Here is a 23,844-nt window from a genome sequence, read left to right as displayed (position 1 = left end):
ATTTGAAATCAACATATAAGAGTTCAATCTCCTCATACTAAGCCCAGAAAAAGGAAGTGTTTGGCCCAAGATCTTTACTATGCCCTTTCCACTACTAACTGAAAAATATTTTAATTGGAGAGACTGTACCATCTCCAGGGTTCTCCCAAATTATCCTTCAGGATGACCCGCTCTGGGAAAGATCATCAGCGGTCCCCCAGTTTTGAGTTAGGAGCCAGCCGCCCTGAACAGGATTGTAGTACCGTGATCCCCTATCTTCTGAAATCTTGGGCGGAGGCGGCTACTAGGGTAATTCTTTCGCCAACTCCACACCTTCCGGAGCCTGGCCTGGCCCGGCCCAGCCCCTCTGCTGTTGCCCAGTTCCTGGCGGCAGGCCGGGCCTAAGCGGTCAGCCCCCAGCGGAAGGGCAGCGAGGAGCCCCCAACGGAGGCCACACCCACGTAGGCAGCTCACAGATTGTTAGCAGCCCCCGGGAGGCGAGTGGGCCGCAGGTCAGTACCAAAGTGCCGGAGAGGACCCCTCGACCCTCTAACTGCGGGTGGGCTTCTGGGGAAGGGATGGCTCGGTCGGTATCATACCTGTTCTCAAGCTTAGCACCCACCCCGCCTGCGCCGGCCGGGACGGGCCGCCTCTCAGCAATTTCTGAGGCTGGGGCTCACTCCGTCCTCCTAAGGCTGGCAACGAACGGCTCCGGCCTCGCAGGGGTCACTCCGGTGAACCCCGGGCTTGCTAGGGGATCTGACAGCCCGGGCTTTCTGCGGGGGATGGGCGCGAGAGGGGGGGTCTCCCTGGATGGGAGGACCTCCCAGCTCACTGGTGGTCCGCGGCCCGGCTGCCTCTGTGCCGGGGAAAGACATCCTAGCGCCTCGAAGCTCCGCCGAGCGCAGGTTGTGCCCGCGACAGGCCGCCTAAGCTTCTAGGGCACGCTGCAGCCTCCCGGCCTCCGCACCAGGAACCGTTTCCGGGTCGAATGCTTTTTGTAGCTGACCCGGCGCGGCCCGTGACGCGAGGGCCCAGACGGAAGTGCGGGCGGAGGAGCCCGAGCCGGAGCCCGGCCGGGAGCTGGTCTCGGGGGCTCCGGCTGTGGCGACTGCTGGGCCTGGCCGCGATGGCGACTCTGTGGGCCGGCCTCCTTCGTCTCGCCTCCATGCTCAGCTTGTCCTGCCTGGCGCTCTCTGTGCTGCTGCTGGTGCAGTTGTCAGACGCCGCCAAGGTGAGTCCCTCCCAGCCTTTGCTTCAGACTGGCGCTCCTCCGCTGCCTCCGGCCTTGTCCACCTGAGCCCCACCCCAGTCCTCCGCCAGCCCTGCCAGCCCGATCCCTGGCGTCACAGCCCTGGCAGACCCCCGCCCGAAACACTCCGGACAGCCGGATGGCATTCCCGCCCTCCAGCCCTGACAGCCGGACAGCCCCCGCCCTCACCCCCTCCCACCTCCGGCGCTGACACCCGACCCCGCCCCATTGGTCCAGACGGGGCCCGGACAGCATGTCCGGCTCCTTAAATTTCCCTTCCCAGCCCCGACAGGACCCACCTCCAACTTTACAGCCTTTCCAACTCTGAGAGCTTTTAACTTGAGCTTTACACTTAAGCTCTGACAGTCTACTGTCCCCCTTCACCAGCCTCACGGACCACCCTCCGAAATTCCCCAAGCCCGTATAGGAAGCCCCCAGCTCACAGGTGTCTTACCTCTTAGGAACTAACTCCTCTCAACTCATCCCTGAACAGATTCCCTTCCCACTGTAGGAACTTGCCTCTCCTGGCAGCCTTCTTTCTCAAAAGGAAGGACCTACAGAGTCTCTCACCGGCCTCATATCCTCACCTCACTCCCTCCAGGACCTCCTAGCCCCTTTTTTGCCTTCTCTTTTCTTGATAATTTAGTGGGTAAGGGAGGATCCAAACTATAGGAGAGGTGAAGTTGTGGCCTTCTTCTCTGCTCCATTTCTTGGCCCTTCTCATCCCCTTGGTTTCTGACGCTCATAGCAGTAAGCGGCAGCAGCAGTGGCTGGAAGCCAGATCTTAGTTTCACAGATGGGGAGTCCTAACCACTGGACCACAGGAGCCAACAGTTAGGGCTAGGGTCCCTAGTCATACCTGTCTAGTCAAGAACGAAAGCAGGCAAGGAGGCAGAAGGTAAAGAGTAAAGTAAAAAGTTTGTTGAAAAGAAAAGTACATGCGGAAAGGCTCATGGGCAAGCTCAGAGAGTCGAGCTTTTGGGAAATTTAAATCCTTTGTAAAGGGGCAGTTTTCCGGGTCTTCTTCCCTCGGCCAGCCACCTTGCTTTGTTGGCCCACCCCCACCCCCGGTTAATTTGTCTCAGGACCCTCCCTGGGGGTGTGCACGCATACCATAGCCAAGATGGATCTGAAAGTGACGGCTTCTGGGAGGAGCAAGACTGATTATGGCCTGAAATTATCCTCTGACTTTTGATTCCAAGGAGCCTTTCTGTGCATGTGTAGTATCTCCCTTATCAGACAGGATTTTTTCCTTACTTTGTCCTTGCCATGATTAGTCCCTTCAGGTAAGAGACAAAGACTGGCTATTTACCCTGTTTTTGTTGGCTGTAAATTCCTCAACTGGAGCCCACCTGTATCTTATCTCAAAAAATGCAAAGAGGACGGTTGTTGTTGAGTCGCTCAGTCATGTCTGACTCTGCCACCTCATGGACTACAGCACACCAGGCTTCCTTGTCCTTCACCATCTCCCGGAGCTTACTCAAACTCTTATCCATTGATGCCATCCAACCATCTCATCCTCTGTCCTCCCCTTCATTTCCTGCCTTCAATCTTTCCCAGCATCAGGGTCTTTTCTAATGAGTCAGTTCTTTGCATCAGGTGGCCAAAGTATTAGAGCTTCAGCTTCAGCATCAGTCTTTCCAATGAATATTCAGGATTTATTTCCTTTAGGATTAACTAGTTTGATCTCCTTACAGTCCAAAGGACTCTCAAGAGTCTTCTCCAACACCACAGTTCAGAAGCATCAATTCTTCAGCATTCAGCCTTCTCTATGGTCCAACTCTCACATCCATACATGACTACTGGAAAAACCATAGCCTTGACTAGACAGACCTTTGTCGGCAAAGTAATGTCTCTGCTTTTTAATACGCTATTTAGGTTTGTCATAGCTTTTCTTCCAAGGAGCCAATGTCTTTTAATTTCGTGGCTGCAGTCACCATCTGAGGAGGTGACTAATAGTAAATTTCCAACCTGGAACCCATCTATCTCTTACTTTACCCTCATGCTGCTCTCTAGTCCCCTTCATGCCCATACCCTCCAGACCTGCCCTGTGCTTCCTCCTTGATGAGATGGCTCATTACTGGAGGAAACAGAAGGCATTCACATTAATATGATGGGAAAAGAGAATGATATTTGCATTTTTTAAATTGGAGCTTTACTCTATAATACCTTTAAATACAGGGGCTAGGAAAGATGAGTGACAGGCATACAGATGGGGAGGTTTGGTCAGGGATTCTGTTTTTTTATTGAAATATTTATAATGCTGTGTTAGTTTCAAGTGTACAGAAAATAACTCAGGTTCGTTTTCATTATAGGTTATTATAGCAGATCCTTGTTGTTTATGTCAAGGTTTCTTTTTGAAATCTTCCCCAGTTCCCTTCAGAAAAAGGGACAGCATCAAGTCTCCTGATTTTCAAAACACTGATGGCACCTTCTGCATATCTGCTGTCATCGCTTTAAGTGGTATATTACTGTAACCATGTATTTGTCAGTCTTCTTTACTTGGGTGTGTCCTAATTGTGGGCAGGAACCATGTCTTAGACTTATCTGAATCCACCTCATTTCGCTCAAGTTCTGGCATAGGACAAATGCTAAGTAGCTGCTGAATGAGTAAATGACTTAACAACTCTGCCAGACATACCACTATATATAGGAGTTCTGGGCTGGGTCCTCTGGAGACTAATGAGCCACTGCCTTCCTTCTGAGATTAGTTCCCCTTTGCTGAGAAAGCATCTCCTACTCCTTCTATTCATAAATGTAGTCACCTCTTCTTCACTTCTTCAAACTTGCTTTTTCAGTAGTTGTCCTCTGTCTCCCAGGGATTAGAAGCAAAGTTTCCTGGGAAGAGTATACCAAACTGGTCTCAGCTACATTCAAGCTACTTCCTTTATGTACTTCCTTTTTTGTTGTAGCTGAGTGCCTCTAAAACTTCATCCCTTCTTTAGAAGTCTGGCCCAACTCACTTTATGCATATCAGTGCCTTTATACCAAAGGGTGGAAGGATGATGGGTAGAATTGTGACTTGTTCTGCAATTTTTAGTTTGATATTTCCTAATCCTTCGGTAATCAACATTCTTATTTGCAGGCACAGCTGTCCATCTACTGTGTCTTCCTACTGGCAGATAGATGATGATAATGTTAGCACAATTTTGTCACGTGACTGAAAAATGTGATTAAACCACAGATACTAGGTATTATTTCAAAATAATTTTATGTATTATATAATTATTCATGAGCATTGCCAATGGTTTTTAAAAAATTTGTATCTCTTAAAGTTATTGAAAAATTTAAATGAATAGTTTTAGAATACTTGACAGGGGATGCTTAACAAAATGTGTAAGTTGCAGTTTCTAAAAATATTGATGATAAACTGTCAACAAGCTATACTAAGTTTCTATTTTGTTACAGAATTCTGAGGATGTCCGATGTAAATGTATCTGTCCTCCCTATAAAGATAATTCTGGGCATATTTATAATAAGAATATATCCCAAAAAGACTGGTAAGTATTCTGTGTTACTGAATTACCTGTTGCATTTCTTTCTTTGGTTGTCACTGTTAGCACTGGATATTCATCCAATGTATTGTTTTCTTTTTAAGTATTTATTTTTAAGCAAAAGTGTTGAATTCCATTTCCATTTGAAAAAATGAGAGTAAGACCCTGAGTGTATCAAGTAAGTCTAAACGAATGTAGCCAAAAGCCCCAGGCAGGGAGGGTTTTACATTGGGGTGGGGCTGAGTTTGTGGCACCTGAACTCCCCATAGCTATCCTTCTTTCTGTGTGCCCTTAAATTTAGGCCCTTCTTGCTTCTCAGTTGAATGTAAGCAAGCCTCATTTATCTGGGTTATAATACAGATATATACAAGATATAATACAATATAATATAAGTTTTTATAACTTGTAGGTTTTGATGCTATATTGTCAGATATAGGAGACTATGTTTAAAAGTGTCAGAAGGCTCAGGAAGGAGTGGGAATGAGCCATAGATACCAGAGTTTACCAATTGGTGGGCCAATAGGTTATAGACATGCCAAGTCATTGATCCCTTCAACCCTTGGTATATAATCTGGCAAGGACTGGGATCCTGACTGGTTTGTCACCAGCAGTCTTCTCTGTTTATCCCAGTGAACCTTACAAATGATAGCTTTTTCTACACGTGCTGTAAAATGATTGGGAAGCAGTCATTTAAGGATAGGTGGGCTCCTTACCCTGGACTGGGACATTTTATGGTTTGCAATGGAAGACTGCCAGGATAGGCATAGAAGAAAAATAGCTCCAGATGTTACAATACTGGTAACATGTACCTGATTTCACAGTGAAATAGACCAAAAAGTTTGAAAGCAGAATTAAATTCATTCGGTTACAATATTCCAAGCTGACTTTGAATAAGAAAATGCAGACTTTGAACATGTTTAGCTTTTTGATACCGTTGTCTATTTTTCCCATGAAATTCAGTCCGTAAGTTCCCATTTAAGTTTAATCTGACATTTGGTAAGTGTGTTCTTGAGAACTTCTGTGTTCCACTTTAAACTGTCTTGTATTACAAAGTGATAATGGCTGTTCTTTTAAGTATTATATCCGCAAGTTATTTTATATGAAAAGAAAACTCACATAAGTTATTCCTGTAAATTTCCCAAATGTATTGAGCACTTACAATCAGTTTACTCTGTTATCAGTAATAGAGTATGACACTTGTTACTTGAGCGGCAAATGAACTCATTGTTCAAGTGTTTAGCTCTAATCTTTTCACGGACTTTTTGTTACTCCAGGTTTACAGAGAGTAAAGCGTCTGCCTGCGATGCGGGAGAACCGGGTTCGATCCCCGGGTCGGGAAGATTCCCCTGGAGAAGGAAATGGCAACCCACTCCAGTACTCTTGCCTAGAAAATTCCATGGATGGAGGAGCCTAGTGGGCTACAGTCCATGGGGTCGCAAAGAGTTGGACACGACTGAGTGACTTCACTCACTCACTCTCACATGTCATTTATCCCTGGTTACTGGTGAAAACCAGTTCTGGTGGCTCAGAGGTTAAAGTGTCTGCCTGGAATGCAGGAGACCCAGGTTCGATCCCTGGATCAGGAAGATCCCCTGGGGAGGGAAATGGCAACCCACTCCAATACTCTTGCCTGGAGAATCCCATGGAGGGAGGAGCCTGGTAGGCTGCAGTCCATGGGGTCTCAAAGAGTCGGACATGACTGAGCGACTTCACTTCACTGGTGAAAATAGGGAGCTTTGAAAATAAACAGCTAAAAACAAGGCTTGTTTGGAATTTTTCTTCCTTCTCACTCTTGTTTCCTGTCTGCAGCTTAGCCTTTTACTCTGATTGGGTTCACAGATGTCACTGAAAGTTTTTAACTGGCTTTAGAAGGGTACACAAGTTATGATTAATCAAGATGTTATAGTCTTCCGAGGCTTCCAGTATTTTATGTGACTTTATATGTATGTATGTGTGTGTGTGTGTGTGTGTGTGTGTGTATATATATGTGTATGTATATATATATATATGGGCATCTTATCTGACACTATATATATATATACACACACACACACACATATATATATAGGTGAAAGTGTTAATAGCTCAGTCATGCCTGACTCTTTGTGACCCCGTGGACTGTAGCCTGCCAGGCTCCTCTGTCCATGGGATTCTCCAGGCAAGAATACTGGAGTGCCTTGCCATTCCCCTCTTCAGGGTATCTTCCCAACCCAGGGATCGAACCCAGGTCTCCTGCATTGCAAGCAGTTAGGTTTACCACTGAGCCACCAGGAAATACCAGTATTTCCCTCCTGGTAAATGTAATGTATTTACTTCCTGGTAAATATACCTATATATATTTACCTCCTGGCCTCCATTTTGTCCAGTTGTCAGCTTTAATTTTTCATTGACCTATGCTGCTGCTGCTGCTAAGTCGCTTCAGTCATGTCTGACTTTGTGCGACCCTATAGACGGCAGCCCACCAGGCTCCGCCATCTCTGGGATTCTCCAGGCAAGAACACTGGAGTGGGTTGCCATTTCCTTCTCCAATGCATGAAAGTGAACTTGATCAGTCGTGTCCGACTGTTAGCGACCCCATGGACTGCAGCCTACCAGCCTCCCCCACCCATGGGATTTTCCAGGCAAGAGTACTGGAGTGGGTTGACATTGCCTTCTCCATCACTGACCTACACTGTCTAGCTTAAGAAAAGTTTGAGATCCCTGGTTTATGTTGGGGTGCGATTCGAAGCTGATAATGTCCTCCTTTTGGCACTAGGGGGAGGTGTTGCCTAGTTCCTAAAGTGGCTGTAGTTAAGAGTAATAAGAGTTATGTATTTGGGTTCTGTGTTTACAATGACTGGCTAGACAGAACCAAACTTCCTGTTTCCTTTCCCATCCTCCACAGCACTCAGAATCTCTTTGTTATTAACTGTATTTGTACTTCCAAAGAAATACTCAATACTTAGATTCCCAAGTAATTCTTAAGTATTGTGACTAAGGCTTCTGAAGCTGATCTAGGAAACTAAATAGGAGATAAATCTCATTTTCCTGAGGTTCAAAGAAATATGGGTGGGGTGAGGTGGAGGGAACTGTTAGGTGTAATTAGCTATTCATATACCACACTGTGGCAGTTTATTATTGTTGGTTAATTCATAAAAGAATTAATCTCGTATGCAAGAATACTGGAGTGGGCTGCCATTTCCTTCTCCAGGGGATCTTCCCAACCCAGGGATCGAACCCAGGTGTCCTGCATTGCAGACAGATGCTTTACCATCTGAGCCACCAGGGAAGCCTGAATAATAGTCCAGGTCACCTTAAATCATTTAAAGCAAGACAGAAATATAGCTGTCCTAGGAGGCAGGAGCCTTTTATTACAGTCCTTTTAGCTATTCATGTAGTCTGACCTCATGCAGGTGAGCTCTCTGAGAGTTCTGGGCTACATGCCCTCCGTGGTTCTGAGCTAGATACCCCTGCAGTGGGATTTAGCTTCCTCTGTCTGTTTTATGCCTGCATCCAGCTGGATGCATTTCTGGTCTTCAGTACGTTTGGAACAGATACGACACACCTGTATGGTATAAGTTTGGGACCTTACTCTTGTTTGAAATTCTGCCAGTTGAGACTTACTTTTTCATTACTACCTTTGTTAAAATTAAATTACCTGTTAAGGAAAACTGACGGAACTTTTATCAGTTATGCCGTTTTGAGTTTTCTTTCTTCTACCACAGTTCACAGGGAACAGAACACAAAAAAGTATGTTCTGATAGGGCAAAAGGAAAGAATCAGCCTGGAGCATTGGGTGCTGCCAAGAAGGTGGGTAGAGTGAGACAGACAGGAAGCCTGAATGAGACAGGATGCTGTAGTGGTTCTTAAGGCAGCCAAAATTGCCTAAGGGACAGATGACGAGAGGGGCCGGCAGGAGGACGGGAGAGCTTTGCCTACCTTTGCTGAAGGGGATCAGAGTAGTGGGCTCTTAATAGCTGTGAAGAGTAAGAATTTAATTATTTCCTAGAATTGACAGACTTCTAGAAAATAAGATTTTCTGAGTAGAATTGCTTTTTCATAAGCCATAAATGGCAAATGGGGAGAAGATAAACAACATCCAACAACAAAAACATTCAGCCTTTTATTATTATTTATGTACTGTTGCCAGGTAATGTTTTCATTTTTAAATATTTTTGTTGTCCTAAACCTACTTCTTCATGCTTTTTAAATAGACTCCTTAAGAAAAGTAATTGTTTCTTACTCTAGTGTTTAGTTTTCAGAGTTTCATAATTTACCATCTGTTAGGTGTGATTAGCCATTCATATACCATATGTGGCAGTTCAAATAATGTTAGTTAATTCGTAAAAGAGGTAATCGTGTTTGAATAATGCTCCAGATCACCTTAAATCAGTTTAGCAGTTTTACTTGCTAAATGAACAAGTCTAAATATGACTTTATCTGCTAAGTAGCTTTCAGTCCCATTTGGGATTTTTAAGTGCATTTTTTTAACTGTGAATAGCACTTTTGAAAAATAGCTGCTACATATGTGTCTTTATGGTTGATGGCACGCAACTCCAGTACTCTTGCCTGGAAAATCCCATGGACGGAGGAGCCTGGTAGGCTGCAGTCCTTGGGTTGCTGAGGGTCAGACACGACTGAGCGACTTCACTTTCACTTTTCACTTTCATGCATTGGAGAAGGAAATGGCAACCCACTCCAGTGTTCTTGCCTGGAGAATCCCAGGGACAGGGGAGCCTGGTGGGCTGCTGTCTATGGGGTCGCACAGAATCAGACACAACTGAAGTGACTTAGCATAGCATAGCATGGTTGGATCATTGAAAAAGCAAGAGAGTTCCAGAAAAACATCTACTTCTGCTTTATTGACTATGCCAAAGCCTCTGACTGTGTGATCACAACAAACTGTGGAAAAATTCTTCAAGAGATGGGAATACCAGAACACCTGACCTGCCTCCTGAGAAATATGTGTGCAGATTAGGAAGCAACAGTTAGAACTGGACATGGAACAACAGTTCCAAATTGGTAAAGGAGTACGTCAAGGCTGTATATTGTCACCCTGCTTATTTAACTTCTGTGCAGAGTACATCGTGCAAAATGGCGGGCTGGATGAAGCACAAGCCGGAATCAAGATTGCCAGGAGAAATATCAATAACCTCAGATATGCAGATGACACCACCCTTATGGCAGAAAGCAAAGAAGACCCTCTCTGCTTTGCTAAAGAGCCTCTTGATGAAAGTGAAAGAGGAGAGTGAAATAGTTGGCTTAAAACTCACATTCAGAAAACTTAAATTCAAGGCATCTGGTACCATCACTTCATGGCAAATAAATGGGGAGACAATGGAAACAGTGACAGACTTTGTTTTGGGGGGGCTCCAAAATCACTACAGATGGTGACTGCAGCCATGAAATTAAAAGATGCTTGCTCCTTGGAAGAAAAGCTGTGACCAATCTAAAAAGCATAGTAAAAAGCAGAGACGTTACTTTGCCAACAAAGATCCATCTAGTCAAAGCTTTGGTTTTTCAGTAGTCAATATGGACGTGAGAGTTGGACCATAAAGCTGAGCACCAAAGGATTGATGCTTTTGAACTGTGATGTTGGAGAAGACTCTTGAGAGTCCCTTGGACTGTAAGGAGATCCAACCAGTTCATCCTAAAGGAAATCAGTCCTGAATATTCATTGGAAGGACTGATGTTGAAGCTGAAACTCTTAATACTTTGGTCACCTGTTGTGAAGAACTGACTCATTGGAAAAGACCCTGATGCTGGGAAAGATTGAAGGCGGGAGGAGAAGGGGATGACAGAGGATGAGATGGTTGGATGGCACCACCGACTCAATGGACATGAGTTTGAGTAAGCTCCAGGAATTGGTGATGGACAGGGAGGCCTGCGGTGCTGCAGTCCATGGGGTCACAAAGAGTCAGACACGACTGAGCAACTGAACCGAACGGTTTATTCGACTGTTGTGTGCTCAGTCGTGTCTGACTCTTTGTGACCCCATAGACCAGAGCCTGCCAGGCTTCTCTGTCCATGGGATTCTCCAGGCAAGAATACTAGAGTGGGTTGCCATTTCCTTCTCCATCTTGGACTGTTAGATCTTACCAAATTGCTAATATTGAGAGGAAATTATTTCACTTCCCTTACCGATTATGTGTTCCTTATTTATTTCATTGGGTAAGCTCAGTGATTATCCTGGATTTCAGGAAAGTTTTGATCAGTGTGAGTAGAAAATCCAGTTAGATTTAGACCGTATTTTATCTTTCTTTTTTTTCAGTGATTGCCTTCATGTTGTGGATCCCATGCCTGTGCGGGGTCCTGACGTAGAAGCATACTGTCTACGCTGTGAATGCAAATATGAAGAAAGAAGTTCTGTTACGATCAAGGTAAGAAAAGAAAAAAAATCCATCTTTTCTGCTTCTGAAACAGTTTTTGATGGTATCTAAACAGGAAAGAAAATGTTGGACATTGGAATTCTATTTAGTTATCTAAACTATTGCTCTTCCATCCTCTTCTCCAATACCCTCTTACCTACTTCTTCCTTATCCCCAGCCCCCACTTTGAAAGGAGTAATAAGCCTACTCTCTACCTGTCTCATTGAGATGCTTTGTAGATTAATTAAGACACCTTAGATGGTTGTGATAATGTGAAATGGCACAAAGAAGCCCTGTGTGTAATTAGCATTTCCCAAAAAAACATTCCAGCTTCTCCTTGGTCCACGAATGCCAAAGATTAGTGAGAAAGCAGCATAATTAGACCTTCTTCCTGCCCTCTCAACTCTTAGAAAAAGTTACATATTTTAATGACTACACTATCCTAGAAACATCATGGCTGGATTTTAAGATTTTCTTTCTCTATCTTTTATAGGAAATGGAATGTAGATCACTTTAACCTCAATTTGGACCTCTAATGAGTTCAATTACTCTATTATGGTAGCTAGTAGTTCTTTTCCCCAGTTTTAATATGGGGTCCCCATTTCTGTTCCACAAAAAAGGCTTCAGGGGAGTCTGGAGTGGCCAGCTGTGCCAGTTGCAGAATTCCTGTTGTGGTTGACCATGCCATATGGATGCCAGTAGACCATCCAGCTTCTACTCCAGCAGGATGCCTCCCTGTAGAGAAATCATCATAAACTTTATTATTTTTTAACAAAATTTTAATGTATAATTTGCATCCTCAAATGTCACTCATATTAAGTGTACAGTTTTATAAATTTTAGCAAATTGAAATCCATTTTTTAAAATCCAGTTTTAGAACATTCCCATTACCCCCAAAAGATCCCTGATGCCCATTTATCATTGATCCCATGCCTACCTCCAGCCCTGAAATTGAAGTGAAAGTGTTAGTCCCTCAGTTGTGTCTGACTCTGCGTCTCTGTGGACTGTAGCCCGCCAGGCTCCTCAGTCCACGTGATTCTCTAGGCAGGAATACTGGAGCGGGTTCCCTTCTCCAGGAGATCTTCCCGACCTAAGGATTCAACCTGGGTCTCTTGCATTGCCGGTTGATTCTTTACTGTCTGAGCCACCAGAGAAGCCCACCCTCAGCCCTGGATAATTACTGTTCTGCTTTGTATGTCTAGATCTGGACATTTCATATAAATAGAATCAGAAAATGTGTGCTTTTCTACGACTGGTTTCTTTCACACAGCATAATGTTTTTGAGGTTTATTCATGCTATAGCATGTATCAGTACTTAATTACTTCTTATTACTGAATAGCATTCTGCTACATGAATATACCACATTTTCTTTTTCTTTTTCCATTCATCAGTTGATGGACATTTAGATTATTTCCAGGTTTTTATTCTTAGGAATAATGCTGTTATGAATATCAGCGTATGTGCTTTGGATATATGTTTTCCTTTCCCTCAGGTAGATTCCTAAAAGAGGTAAGTTTATATTTAACTTTTTAAGTCTGCCAGATTGTATTCTAAAATAGCTGTACCATTTTACATTCTTAACCAGCGATGTATGAGGGTTCAGTTTCTGTACATCCTCACTAACATTTGGTATTGTCTGTCTTTAACTGTAGCCGTTCTAGTGGGAGGTGTCACACTCTGCTGCTTGACACCCCACAAATTAAGATCACAAGAAAATCTTGTGCCTAAAATGTACTTTTGTATGTCTGAATTGATCTAAAACAGTATGCTGGTATGCTGTTGAAATTCATCTAAGTTGCATTTTCTGTTAGGGTTCCTAATGCAATGGTCTGTACTGCAGTGCTCTTGGATCTAGGACACTGTATTCAGGTGAAAAAGGAAAACTGCTTTGCTGGCGGTGGTAGCAGTGATTAGTAGTAGGTGAAGATGGAGAGGCCTCAAAGACAAAAAAATGCTTTTTCCCTCTTTTTCTATAAAGAATACTTTGGTGAAGAGTTGAGTTTGTTTCTTATGTTGGAATCTGGTTTGTATAGAAATGCTGTGTGCTTAACAGATGGGTCAGTCTTGACTATGGCTTTAGTATTATTATACAAAATTCTGATTTCTTGGCTTGAATAGAGATGTAACTTATTTTGAATTTCCTTTAGGTTACCATTATAATTTATCTCTCCATTTTGGGCCTTCTACTTCTGTACATGGTATATCTTACTCTGGTTGAGCCCATACTGAAGAGACGCCTGTTTGGACACTCACAGTTGATACAGAGCGATGATGATGTTGGGGTAAGTTCTTAGCGTGCCCTCACTGTTAAGTCTCTGTCATCTGTTAAGTCTCATGCCAGGCTCTGTCATCACCTGATGTAAAGTGCAGGTGAAGAGTAGTTCCGTATAAACGTCCATGTGCTGGAGCACATCCTCAACCAGAGAAACCAAAGGCGGGTCTAATATGAATGTGTCTCTATGAGGAAATTGTTCTGTAAAGCCGTAAATATGGTGGCTTGGACGGATGATCCTTGGTGAGTGCGCTGTACAAGGCTTTGTTTTCTGTATCAGGGGCACAGTTTTCATCACCTTTTCCTCTTTATGTTGAGGAAAGCATCTGAGATAGTTTTCTCCCCAGGCTCCAACCTAAACTACCACCTTTCCTGTCAACATCACCAAATATTTTGAAAGGCAAAGAAGCTTTAGTTTAGGGAAGCATGAAAACCATGATGTTCTTTACTTAATGAAGAGCAGCTTGATAACTTGCTGATGTTTTGTATTTCCTATTTTACTCCTTCTTTAAATAATCTGTGGTCTTGAACTCTAGAGAAAAATAAAACCATCACTCCTGATTCTCTTCCTATCTTTAAAGCACATTCAGATTTGTATATATAATTAATATTATATCACTCAAAACTACTGAGAAATTGACATAGTCCATAATTTGTTATTTAGTATGTCTTTATCATTATTTGGGTTTGTTTCCAAATTTTCTACTATTCCATCATTATATTTATATATGTAATATTTTTTAGAAAATTATGTTGTATTTTGGATTACTTTATTAAACTATGTTTCTTAAAGTGGATAAAATTTAGTAGAGTTTCAGGAATCAATTTCAAAAGCCAAAGCCAGAGTGAACCCTTGCCAGCCACAGTCAAAAGTCCTTTTACTCTGAAACAGCTTGTGGGCCCATTGGTAAAAGATGAGAAAGGACATCCCAACTGAATGGCTCAAGTTATAACTACAAACAGAGCCTGCTTGTTTCATGAATATCAATCATGAATACTCAATTTATTTGAGCAAGATTTCATTTTTGTTTTGTGAAGAGCTTTCATAGAAACACCTCTGTTTGCCTCTTTTCCCCCTTGCATCCTTTATTAATTCAACCAATACATAATGAGTAACTTTTCCGTATCAGGAAGCATTAGAGTCTCAAATACTGTTCTCATATAATTTTCATTCACATATGATGTTTCCCATTGACATTTTGGGTCAGATGAATGTTGTATTCACTGTATGATATCTAATGGCATCGCTGACCTCTACCCACTAGAAACAAGTATCACCCCTTATCCCAATCCTGACAATCAAAAATGTTCACAGACAGTGCCAGATGTTCCTGGGGGTCAAAATCACCCTCAGTTGAGAACTAACATATAAAAATGTTATGTCCAAGACCACACAAACCACTTCATTATAGGTGCATAGATAAAAGCTCTGACTTATATACATTGCTTATAGCATTAAATATCAGGTTCCTGATTTTAGGAATAGACAATATTAGGGCTTCCTTGGTGGCTTAGATGGTAAAGAGTCTGTCTGCAATGCAGGAGACCTAGGTTTGATCCCTGGGTCGGGAAGATCCCCTGGAGAAGGGAATGGCAACCCACTCCAGTATTCTTGCCTGGAGAATTCCATGGACAGAGGAGCCTGGCAAGGTATATAGTTCATGGAGTTGCAAAGAGCTGGACATGACTGAGTGACTAACACTGTCACTGTCAATATTAATTTAATACACAGAACATAAAATAAATGGACACACAAATGTGTAGATGAAAACATGTAGGAAAGGCATTTGATTGATGGGGCCTTGTGCTTAGTAACCATTTTGTTCACTGGGGATTGATCCTACGTACATGTCAACCATATAAGAACATTGTCTTTAGAGGCCTGGCTGACTTTTGGATATCTGTTAAATTGATTCTGCATAGAGAGAGGTTTTCTAAACAGAGCAATGAATGTATGATAACAACTCTGTACAATAAGAAGTTGAATTTAAATTCCTACAATTGTTGCTAATCCAAGATGAGAGTTCTTCACTCTTGCTGTGCCTTTAAACATGCTTTTGTTAAATCCTCAGTTAAATTCTGTTTTATTTTTTTCCATGTTTGTTGGGTGTAGAGCACTTTGAATCAGAGAGCACAAATAGTTAAGACGTTCACTGCAAGTCGTCACAATATTTACTGTATCATATATCCATGACACACCATTACTGTTATCAAAGCATTACGTTAAAACATGTTTTGAATTTATTGTAATTTTATCCGGTGTAAAAAGAGCAAATATATATAAAGGGTAAACCTCTGTGTGTGTTCTCCCGGCATACATGAGCACGAGCAGCTAGTTCAATCTTGTTCTGATGGAGAATAGACCAAAAGGATTAACTGGTTTGTTTAGTCCTTTAATTTGTTTCTTAAGAAGATGTTTCTCCCCTTACCTTGAAGAGTAGATAAAAAGACTATGAAATTGAGAAGTACTCTGCTGGTAAAGCACATCCCTCTTCCCAGTCCTGTTTATGCCAAAACAAACCAACAGTAACGGTAATAATGTTTTATATACAAGTTCATTAAAGCACTGTGTTCGTATAGTATAGTGCCATTTTAATCTCCCTGAACAAACTCTGTATGTTGACAAGATATGACACCAGGTCAAGGTTAAGGGAGCTAAGACTTGTGTTTGTGCTTATTTATTAGATGACCTTGGATTGGTTTACTTTTTCATGGGAAATACAATAATCCAACAACAGAATAAAGTAATCCGTCTTCCTTTTTCCTAACCTCTTTTCTTACATCTTTGAAACAGTTGAACTTTATGGAATTGTTTTTGTTATTTTCATTTGTAAGGTTAAAAAAAAGAATGGGGTTTGTACAAGATATTACTTAAATGAAGCGATAAGTTGAAGCAATTTTGGTAAAGAAGGCAGGGGTAGATTCTTTATAGAAAGCTCTTTGCTGTCTTTGAAATGTTGACATTATATAAATATCTTGCTATAAAAAGAAGACCAAGTGTTAAAACACTGTTTATATATAGTTATATATGTAGTTCTATATATAGTTTTATATATAGTGTTATATATATGTATAGTTATCCAGTTATCTACAGCTTTCCATAGACATGCTGTCTCCTGCCCTGGGTATATAATAGAGCTTTGGCAAACATGCACAAGCAAAACAATATTCTTTTCGAGAGGCCAAGTTTAACAGCACTGACTTGTGACTTATCTCCTGTGTTGGAACATTTAGAAGCTTTGCTTATTCAAGTTCAGGAAAAAGAGATCAAGGAAAAGACAAACAAAAGCAATAAATTAGTACTGAATGCCTTTTGTCATTTGGGCAGCTGTGTTTATATCTTATTCATAGATAGATTAGCATGGTGGTTTCCTGTGTAATGACGACAAACATCAGTGGTATTGGCTCATTTTGACCAGGATAGGTTGGTTTTCTACCCGATACCTGGGTGACCCTGCAGTAGTCTCTCTTCTCAGGCAGCAGCCAACATGGAAGCTACTACGTGTTCAGCAATGAAAGATTCAAGACTTTATCAAACAGAAATGCTGAAGTAATAATCCTTTATTGTCCTTAGCAATCGAGGGTAATTGTAGCACTTGACTTGAGCTATCTCTCTGTCCATTACAGATTGGGGAAGGGGATGGGGAGAATGAAAAAGTTTTAAGTGTATGTGTTGAGAGCATAAGAAGAAATTAAAACCACCCCAGTTGGGACTTCCTGGTGGTCCAGTGGCTAAGACTGCACTCCCAATGCAGGGTATCTGAGTTCAATCCCTGATCAAGGAATTAGATCCCACAGGCTGCAACTAAAGATCTTGCATGCTGCAAATAAGACCTGGGACAGACAAATAATAAAACAAAGTAAGTAAATATATATAAAAAAAAAAAAACCAACCAAGATAGGATCCAGTCAACTCATCTCCCAGGATGAATGTGGTCCCAAGCTGGCAAGTAACAATTCTAATATATATGAGAGTCAGGATAGGATATTAAAAAGACAGGTCTTTCCTCAGTCACAGATTAGCTGGATGGTATTGAATAAAGCAAGGCAAAGCCCTACTCTGTCTATCTGTAACTTGTGGATATTAACATGCAAATAGATTTTCTTTCCATAGCTCATCAAGAAAGGCTTCTCTAACATAAATGACCACTGTCTTTATATTGGTTCCTCTTTCTTAAGGGAAATGTCTTTGGACATGGTGACTCATGGGAACATTGCACAGATACCTCCTCATTGCTTGTTTTATTTGAATCACCTATTTCTGTAGTTGAGTTCATCTTGCTTCTGGTATTGAGTGCCTAAGAAGGCTTGGCTAAATTAGATGGTCTGTGTAACAGTCCAGCTGCTCCAGTCTCTGTGGCTGATAACTGCAATTGTACGTGTGTGTTTTACATGGATCATGCCGTCTGATGTTCTCCATTCCTGCACTTTCAGGATCACCAGCCTTTTGCAAATGCCCATGATGTGCTGGCCCGCTCCCGCAGTCGAGCCAACGTACTAAATAAGGTCGAATATGCCCAGCAGCGTTGGAAGCTTCAAGTTCAAGAGCAGCGAAAATCCGTCTTTGACCGTCATGTTGTCCTCAGCTAATTGGGAATTGAATTCACGGTGACTAGAAAGAAATGAGGCAGACAATGGGAAAAAGATTGACTGAGTTTTCCTGGGTTTTGTTTTAATACCCTGTTGATTTTGCCAACTCTTGCTAGAAAATTCAAAACTGGAAACAAAAACACGCTTGTTGTTTTCTTTTCTCATTTATGTATTAATCAAGGCATTTTTTTTTAAGCACACACCTCAGACAGTGTCAGCCAATAAATCTTTTCCTATTTGTGACTTTTACTAATAAAAATATGTCTGCCTGTAAATTATCTTGAAGTCCTTTACCTGGAAAAAGCACTCTCTTTTTTTACCACACATTTTTTGACTTGGTTTTCAAGATAATTTTCAGGTAGGGTTTTTGTGTGGTATTTTTTGTTTTTGGCAGAGGAGGGGAAGGATGTGTGGGAAGTGCTTAACAAAACTTTTCTCAAGTCACCTTACTAAACAAACTTTTGGAGATAGACTTTGCTTTTTATTTTCAAGATTCATTTATATTTTGCAGTATGCCAGCCTCATCCGGGAGTTGGTGATAGATAGGGAGGCCTGGCGTGCTGCAGTCCATGGGGTCGCAAAGAGTCGGACACGACTGAGCGACTGAACTGAACTGAGCCTCATCAAAGTGCTAACTTACCTATTTGAATTTTTGCACTGACTGTATTATCTAGACATCTGGTTGGCCTGTGGCTGCACTTTATGGTAAATTAGATCTGAAAATGCACAGTGGCCCTTCACAAAAAACAGATTTTCTTTATGTACTGTGATGTCTGATGCAATGCATCCTAGAACAGACTGGCTGCTCGCTAGTCTAATGACTAAACATGGTCTTGGCGTGTGATCTTTCTCATCTTCTAGTATCTTTAAGGATAAACCCTAAGGACTTGGACACTTGGATGAAGAAAGTTTCTTTTAAACCCAAGCCTCCCTGGATTGATGACATACACATATTTGTCGGCACTTCCAGTCAGGTTGAGAGGCAGCTGTTTGGGCTCTGGTGTGTGCGGCTTTGAACTAGGACTGGAGTTCCGGTTGCCTCCCTCTGAAAGGTGTAGCAGTTATTCGATAACTGGCTCTTTTCTTCCTATATCCTCTTTGAAATGTAACAATAAAAATAATTTTTGAAACATCTACCAGTGTATCTATCCCAACTTTTCTCTCCTCCCTCTTTTGCTGTATGATGAACTTGAAGATATAAAGACAAATTATACCCTGTTGAAAGACTTGTTTTATACAGTCTAATCATAAAACAGTGGTACTAAATTATCTCTATGTGCGTGTGTCTGTGGGGAGAGAGAGAACATATGGGTACTTAGATGGGTCTCTGAAAGTACACATATTATTTGGATAAATTGAGGGATTTAAGATGCATGAAGGAGTGCTTGTTTTAAGAAATTCTTGGCAAAGATTAGTATTTACTATTAGAACATTAATTTCATAAGGGTGAGATTTTAGGAGCTATATATGGGGTTTTTGGTTAGTGAAAAACTTTTTAAACTCCAAAATTGAACCTAAAATTATTGATTTTATTGTTAATATTAAAAGATGTAAGTTTAACTACAACCAAATGAAATTTATTCCAGTTTTGCAAGACTTTGAACATTTGAAAATTAATGAAATCCACCACATCAACAGACTAAAGAAGAAAAATGACATGTCTTATCAATAGATTCAGAAACAGCATTTGACAAAATCCAACACCCATTCATGACAAAAACTCTCAGTAAACTAGAAATAGAGGAGAACAAGATAAGGATGTTCTTTCTTACTACTCATTTTCAACATCATACTGTAAACCCTAGCTAATGCAGTAAGACAAAAGATACATAGGGAAAGAAGATGAAGGACTACCATTGTTTAGAGATGACATGATTGTAAACATGTAGGACATCCAAAAGAATTTGTTAAAAAGCAAAAAAACACTTCTGATACTAATAACTGATTTGATTATAGCAAGGTTTTGGGATAGAAGGTTAATTTACAAAAGTCAATTGCTATCCTTCGGTTCAGTTCACTTCAGTTGCTCAGTTGTGTCTGACTTTGCGACCCCGTGGACTGCAGCACGCCAGGTCTCCCTGTCCATCATCAACTCCCGGAGTTTACTCACACCCATGTCCATTGAGTTGGTGATGCCATCCAACCATCTCATCCTCTGTCATCCCCTTCTCCTCCCACCTTCAGTCTTTCCTAGTATCAGGGTCTTTTCAAATGTGTTAGTTCTTCACATCAGGTGGCCAAAGTATTGGAGTTTCAGCTTCAGCATCAGTCCTTCCAATGAATATTCAGGAGTGATTTCCTTTAGGATGGACTGGATAGATCTCCTTGCTGTCCAAGGAACTCTTAAGAGTCTTTTTCAACACCACAGTTCAAAAGCATCAATTCTTCGGCACTCAGTTTTCTTTATAGTCCAACTCTCACATCCATACATGACCACTGGAAAAACCATAGCTTTGACTAGGTGGACCTTTGTTGGCTTTGTTGGCAAAGTAATGTCTCTGCTTTTTTTTAATAAGCTGTCTAGGTTGGTCATAACTTTCCTTCCAAGGAGTAAGCATCTTTTTATTTCATGGCTGCAGTCACCATCTGCAGTGATTTTGGAGCACCAAAAAGTATAGTCTGCCACTGTTTCCACTGTTTCCCCATCTATTTGCCGTTAAGTGATGGGATCAGATGCCATGATCTTAGTTTTCTGAATGTTGAGTTTTAAGCCAACTTTATCACTCGCCTCTTTCGCTTTCATCAAGATGCTCTTTAGTTCTTCATTGCTTTCTGCCCTAAGGGTGGTGTCATCTGCATATCTGAGGTTATTGATATTTTTCCCGGCAATCTTGATTCCAGCTTGTGCTTCATCCAGTCCAGAATTTCTCATGATGTACTCTGCATATAAGTTAAATAAGCAGGGTGACAATATACAGCCTTGACGTACTCCTTTCCCGATTTGGAACCAGTCTATTGTTCCATGTCCAGTTCTAAATGTTGCTTCTACTAATAATGAACAAATGACATTAAAAGCACAATTACCATTTACATTGGTATCCCTCCAAATGAAATATGTATAAATCTTAACAAAATATGGATAAAATGTATATGAGGACAACTACAAAACTGATTAAAGAAATCAAAGAACTAGAACTAAATAGGAGAGATATTCCATGTTCATGGATTAGAAGACAATGTTATCAAGATGTCAGTCTTTTCAACTTGATTCAATACAATCCCAGTCAAAGTCCCAGCAAATTATAAGCAAAAGTCCCAGAAAGTAAGCACAATGCTAATTAAGAAGAACAAAGTGGAAAGACTGACACAACCTATTTTCAAGACTTACTGTACAGCTACAGTAATAAAGTCAGTATCAGTGTGGATTGGCAAAAGAATAGACAAACAGATCAATAGAACAGAATAGACAGCCCAGAAACAGACTCAATAAATATAGTTAACTGACCTTTGACAAAGCAACAATAGGAACACCGTGAAGCAAAGTCTTTTCAAAGAATGGTTTTAGAGCAACTGGACAGTCGCATGCAAAAAAAGTTAAGCTAGACACAAGCCTTACAACCTTCAAAAAATTAATTAAAAAAGGATCATAGACCTAAATGTAAAACAAAAACCTACACTACTCAAGACAACATAGGAGGAAATCTAGTTTACTTTTGGTTGGTAATGACTTACTAGATACAATATCAAAAGCACAAATTAAGAAAGAAATCACCGAGACGCTGGACTTCATTAAAATGAAAAACTTCTGGTGAAAGACTCTGTCGAGAAAAAGAATACAAGCCACCAACTGGGAGAAAATATTTGTAAAAGACATACCTGACAAAGTACTATCTTCCAAAGCATATAAAGAATTCTTAAAACTCAACAATAAGACAAAAAATTCGATTTTAAAATGGGCCAAAGACCTGAACAGACACCTCATCAAAGAAGATATACAGATGGCAGATAAGTAGTCAAAAAAATGCTCCATAACACATGTCCACCAGTGAAGTTGCTCAGTCATGTCCGACTTTTGCAATCCCATGGACTATAGCCTACCAGGCTCCTCCATCCATGGAATTTTCCAGGCAAGAGTACTGGAGTAGGTTGCCATTTCCTTCTCCAGGGGATCTTCCCGACCCAGGGATCAAACCCAGGTCTCCCACACTGCAGGCAGATGCTTTACCGTCTGAGCCACCAGGGAAGCCTGCCCCTAGCCTGTCCACAGGGAAATGCAAAGTAAAACGATGAGATAGGGGAGAGCGGCGGGCCAAGAGCATGAGTCGCTCACCCGTCCCGCTGCCCTCCGAGTGCAGCCATGTCCGAGGAGAAGCCCAAGGAGGGAGTGAAGACAGAGAATGACCACATCAACCTGAAGGTGGCCGGGCAGGATGGCTCCGTGGTCCAGTTCAAGATCAAGAGACATACACCGCTCAGCAAGCTGATGAAGGCCTACTGCGAGCGCCAGGGCTTGTCAATGAGACAGATTCGATTCAGGTTTGATGGACAACCAATTAATGAAACAGACACCCCAGCCCAGCTGGAGATGGAAGACGAGGACACCATCGATGTGTTCCAGCAGCAGACGGGGGGCTCCAGGGTGGCCAGCTGCCTCTTGGGGAGCGGCCTCTAGAGCCCCCATCCCCTCGTGGCACCGTGCTGTGTTTGCTATTGAACAGTGGACGTGTGGCCAAACCCATCAGCAGGGAGGCTCGGACACCGAGGACATTCCCCAGAAGGACTTTGCTCTGGTGCACTTGAGTGCCACCTCCTGAGGCCCATCACCTGGTACCTGTGTTTGGGTAAAATGCGTGGTGAGGGACTTGGGCTTTGTTTTTACTTTTTCATTTTTTTCTCCCTCCTATGACATTTCTCCAAGCTTGTGGCCTGAATGCCTGCTTTCTGTCTAGACTGGGATCTCACTCCAGGTGTTGACCCCCCTCATTCCAATCATGGAGAGAAATGTCACTACTCTGGGGGTGCTTCTGTGGGGCGAGTTTTGGGGTCATGGTTGGTATGAGAGATACACTTTCACTTACTGTTTCTTGCGGGCACAGGTTTTTTAATGCTAAATATTAGAAATGTAAGCTTTGCCAGAACATAGTAAAGTTGAAGGGAAAATACTGGAATGTTTCTTAAAACGTAAGAAATTTTTCAGTAACACAGCCCTGGGCAGGGTCTTGGGCCCTGGACCCATTGCCACCAACTGCAGGTGATGCTGCTCTGACACAACAGAAATGGGCTTTTCCCCTTTTCTTAACAGAGAAGAAAGTAAGTCCCACACGTCTGCTGTGGTCACAGTGCCAGGGCCTCAGATTTCCTCCAGTATTTGCTTCTGATGACTAACAATGGTCTGTATGTAAACAAGGAAGATAGAATATTGCTGATTTTGCTGGTTTGTTTTTGTGTAAAAGAGCTGCTTCAGAGTGTGGCTACAAGTGAGAGATGCCCCCAGGTTCTCCCCGAGGACCGTGCTCTGCTCCCCAAGTTGGTATGGAGCTTACACGTTATGTGTGATTTCAGTTCTGTGCATTTTGGGGTCTGTTTTGGTTAACCTCCAATGGTTGTCCTGTTGCCATTCCGTGTGGACTCACTCTTGTCTGATGGCCCCTAGCTGCCTGCTTTGGTCACCTGGGCAGGATAACCACCATCATCTCCTGCTCGCCTGAGACCTTGCTGGAGAAGTCTGCACTTCCTTTGTACCTTGCTGTTCGGGCACAGGCGGGAGGTCTGTGGCTCTGCTGTGTTTATTCCCCAATTTGTACATTATTTGTTGTCCTTTACTACTGTCAACAGTAAATATAGTTTGGTATTCTGTCAAAAAAAAAAAAAAAAAAATAAAACGATGAGATACCACTACACACCTATTAGAATGGCCAAAATTCAGCGCACTGACACCAAATCTTGGTGTGGATGTGCAGCAACAGGAA

General features: G+C 42.1%; 2 protein-coding genes across 3 annotated transcripts; both read left to right on the top strand.

The window, feature by feature from the left end:
- Positions 1–1,001: 1,001 nt before the first annotated feature.
- TMEM9B (TMEM9 domain family member B) lies at positions 1,002–19,071 on the top strand. Of its 2 annotated transcripts, none has more exons than XM_005895048.3 (5): positions 1,002–1,213; positions 4,640–4,731; positions 10,976–11,084; positions 13,221–13,355; positions 17,780–19,071. In XM_005895048.3, exons 1-5 carry the CDS (start codon positions 1,109–1,111, stop codon positions 17,933–17,935), a joined length of 597 nt encoding a protein of 198 aa, XP_005895110.3. In that variant the 5' UTR covers positions 1,002–1,108; the 3' UTR covers positions 17,936–19,071. The 2 variants fall into 2 exon arrangements, with proteins under 2 accessions (XP_005895110.3, XP_070239998.1); XM_070383897.1 differs by lacking the exon at positions 1,002–1,213 and adding an exon at positions 4,317–4,422.
- A 3,142-nt stretch (positions 19,072–22,213) lies between these two features.
- On the top strand, positions 22,214–22,677 carry LOC102277298 (small ubiquitin-related modifier 3). The gene has a single exon (XM_005895047.3). It carries the CDS (start codon positions 22,233–22,235, stop codon positions 22,545–22,547), a length of 315 nt encoding a protein of 104 aa, XP_005895109.1. The 5' UTR covers positions 22,214–22,232; the 3' UTR covers positions 22,548–22,677.
- Positions 22,678–23,844: the final 1,167 nt, after the last annotated feature.

The sequence above is a fragment of the Bos mutus genome, chromosome 15 (genome assembly GCF_027580195.1).
Source record: "Bos mutus isolate GX-2022 chromosome 15, NWIPB_WYAK_1.1, whole genome shotgun sequence".
Taxonomy (NCBI): domain Eukaryota; kingdom Metazoa; phylum Chordata; class Mammalia; order Artiodactyla; family Bovidae; genus Bos; species Bos mutus.
Note: the sequence above shows the minus strand (reverse complement) of the source record. Positions and strands in the feature narration are given on the sequence as shown.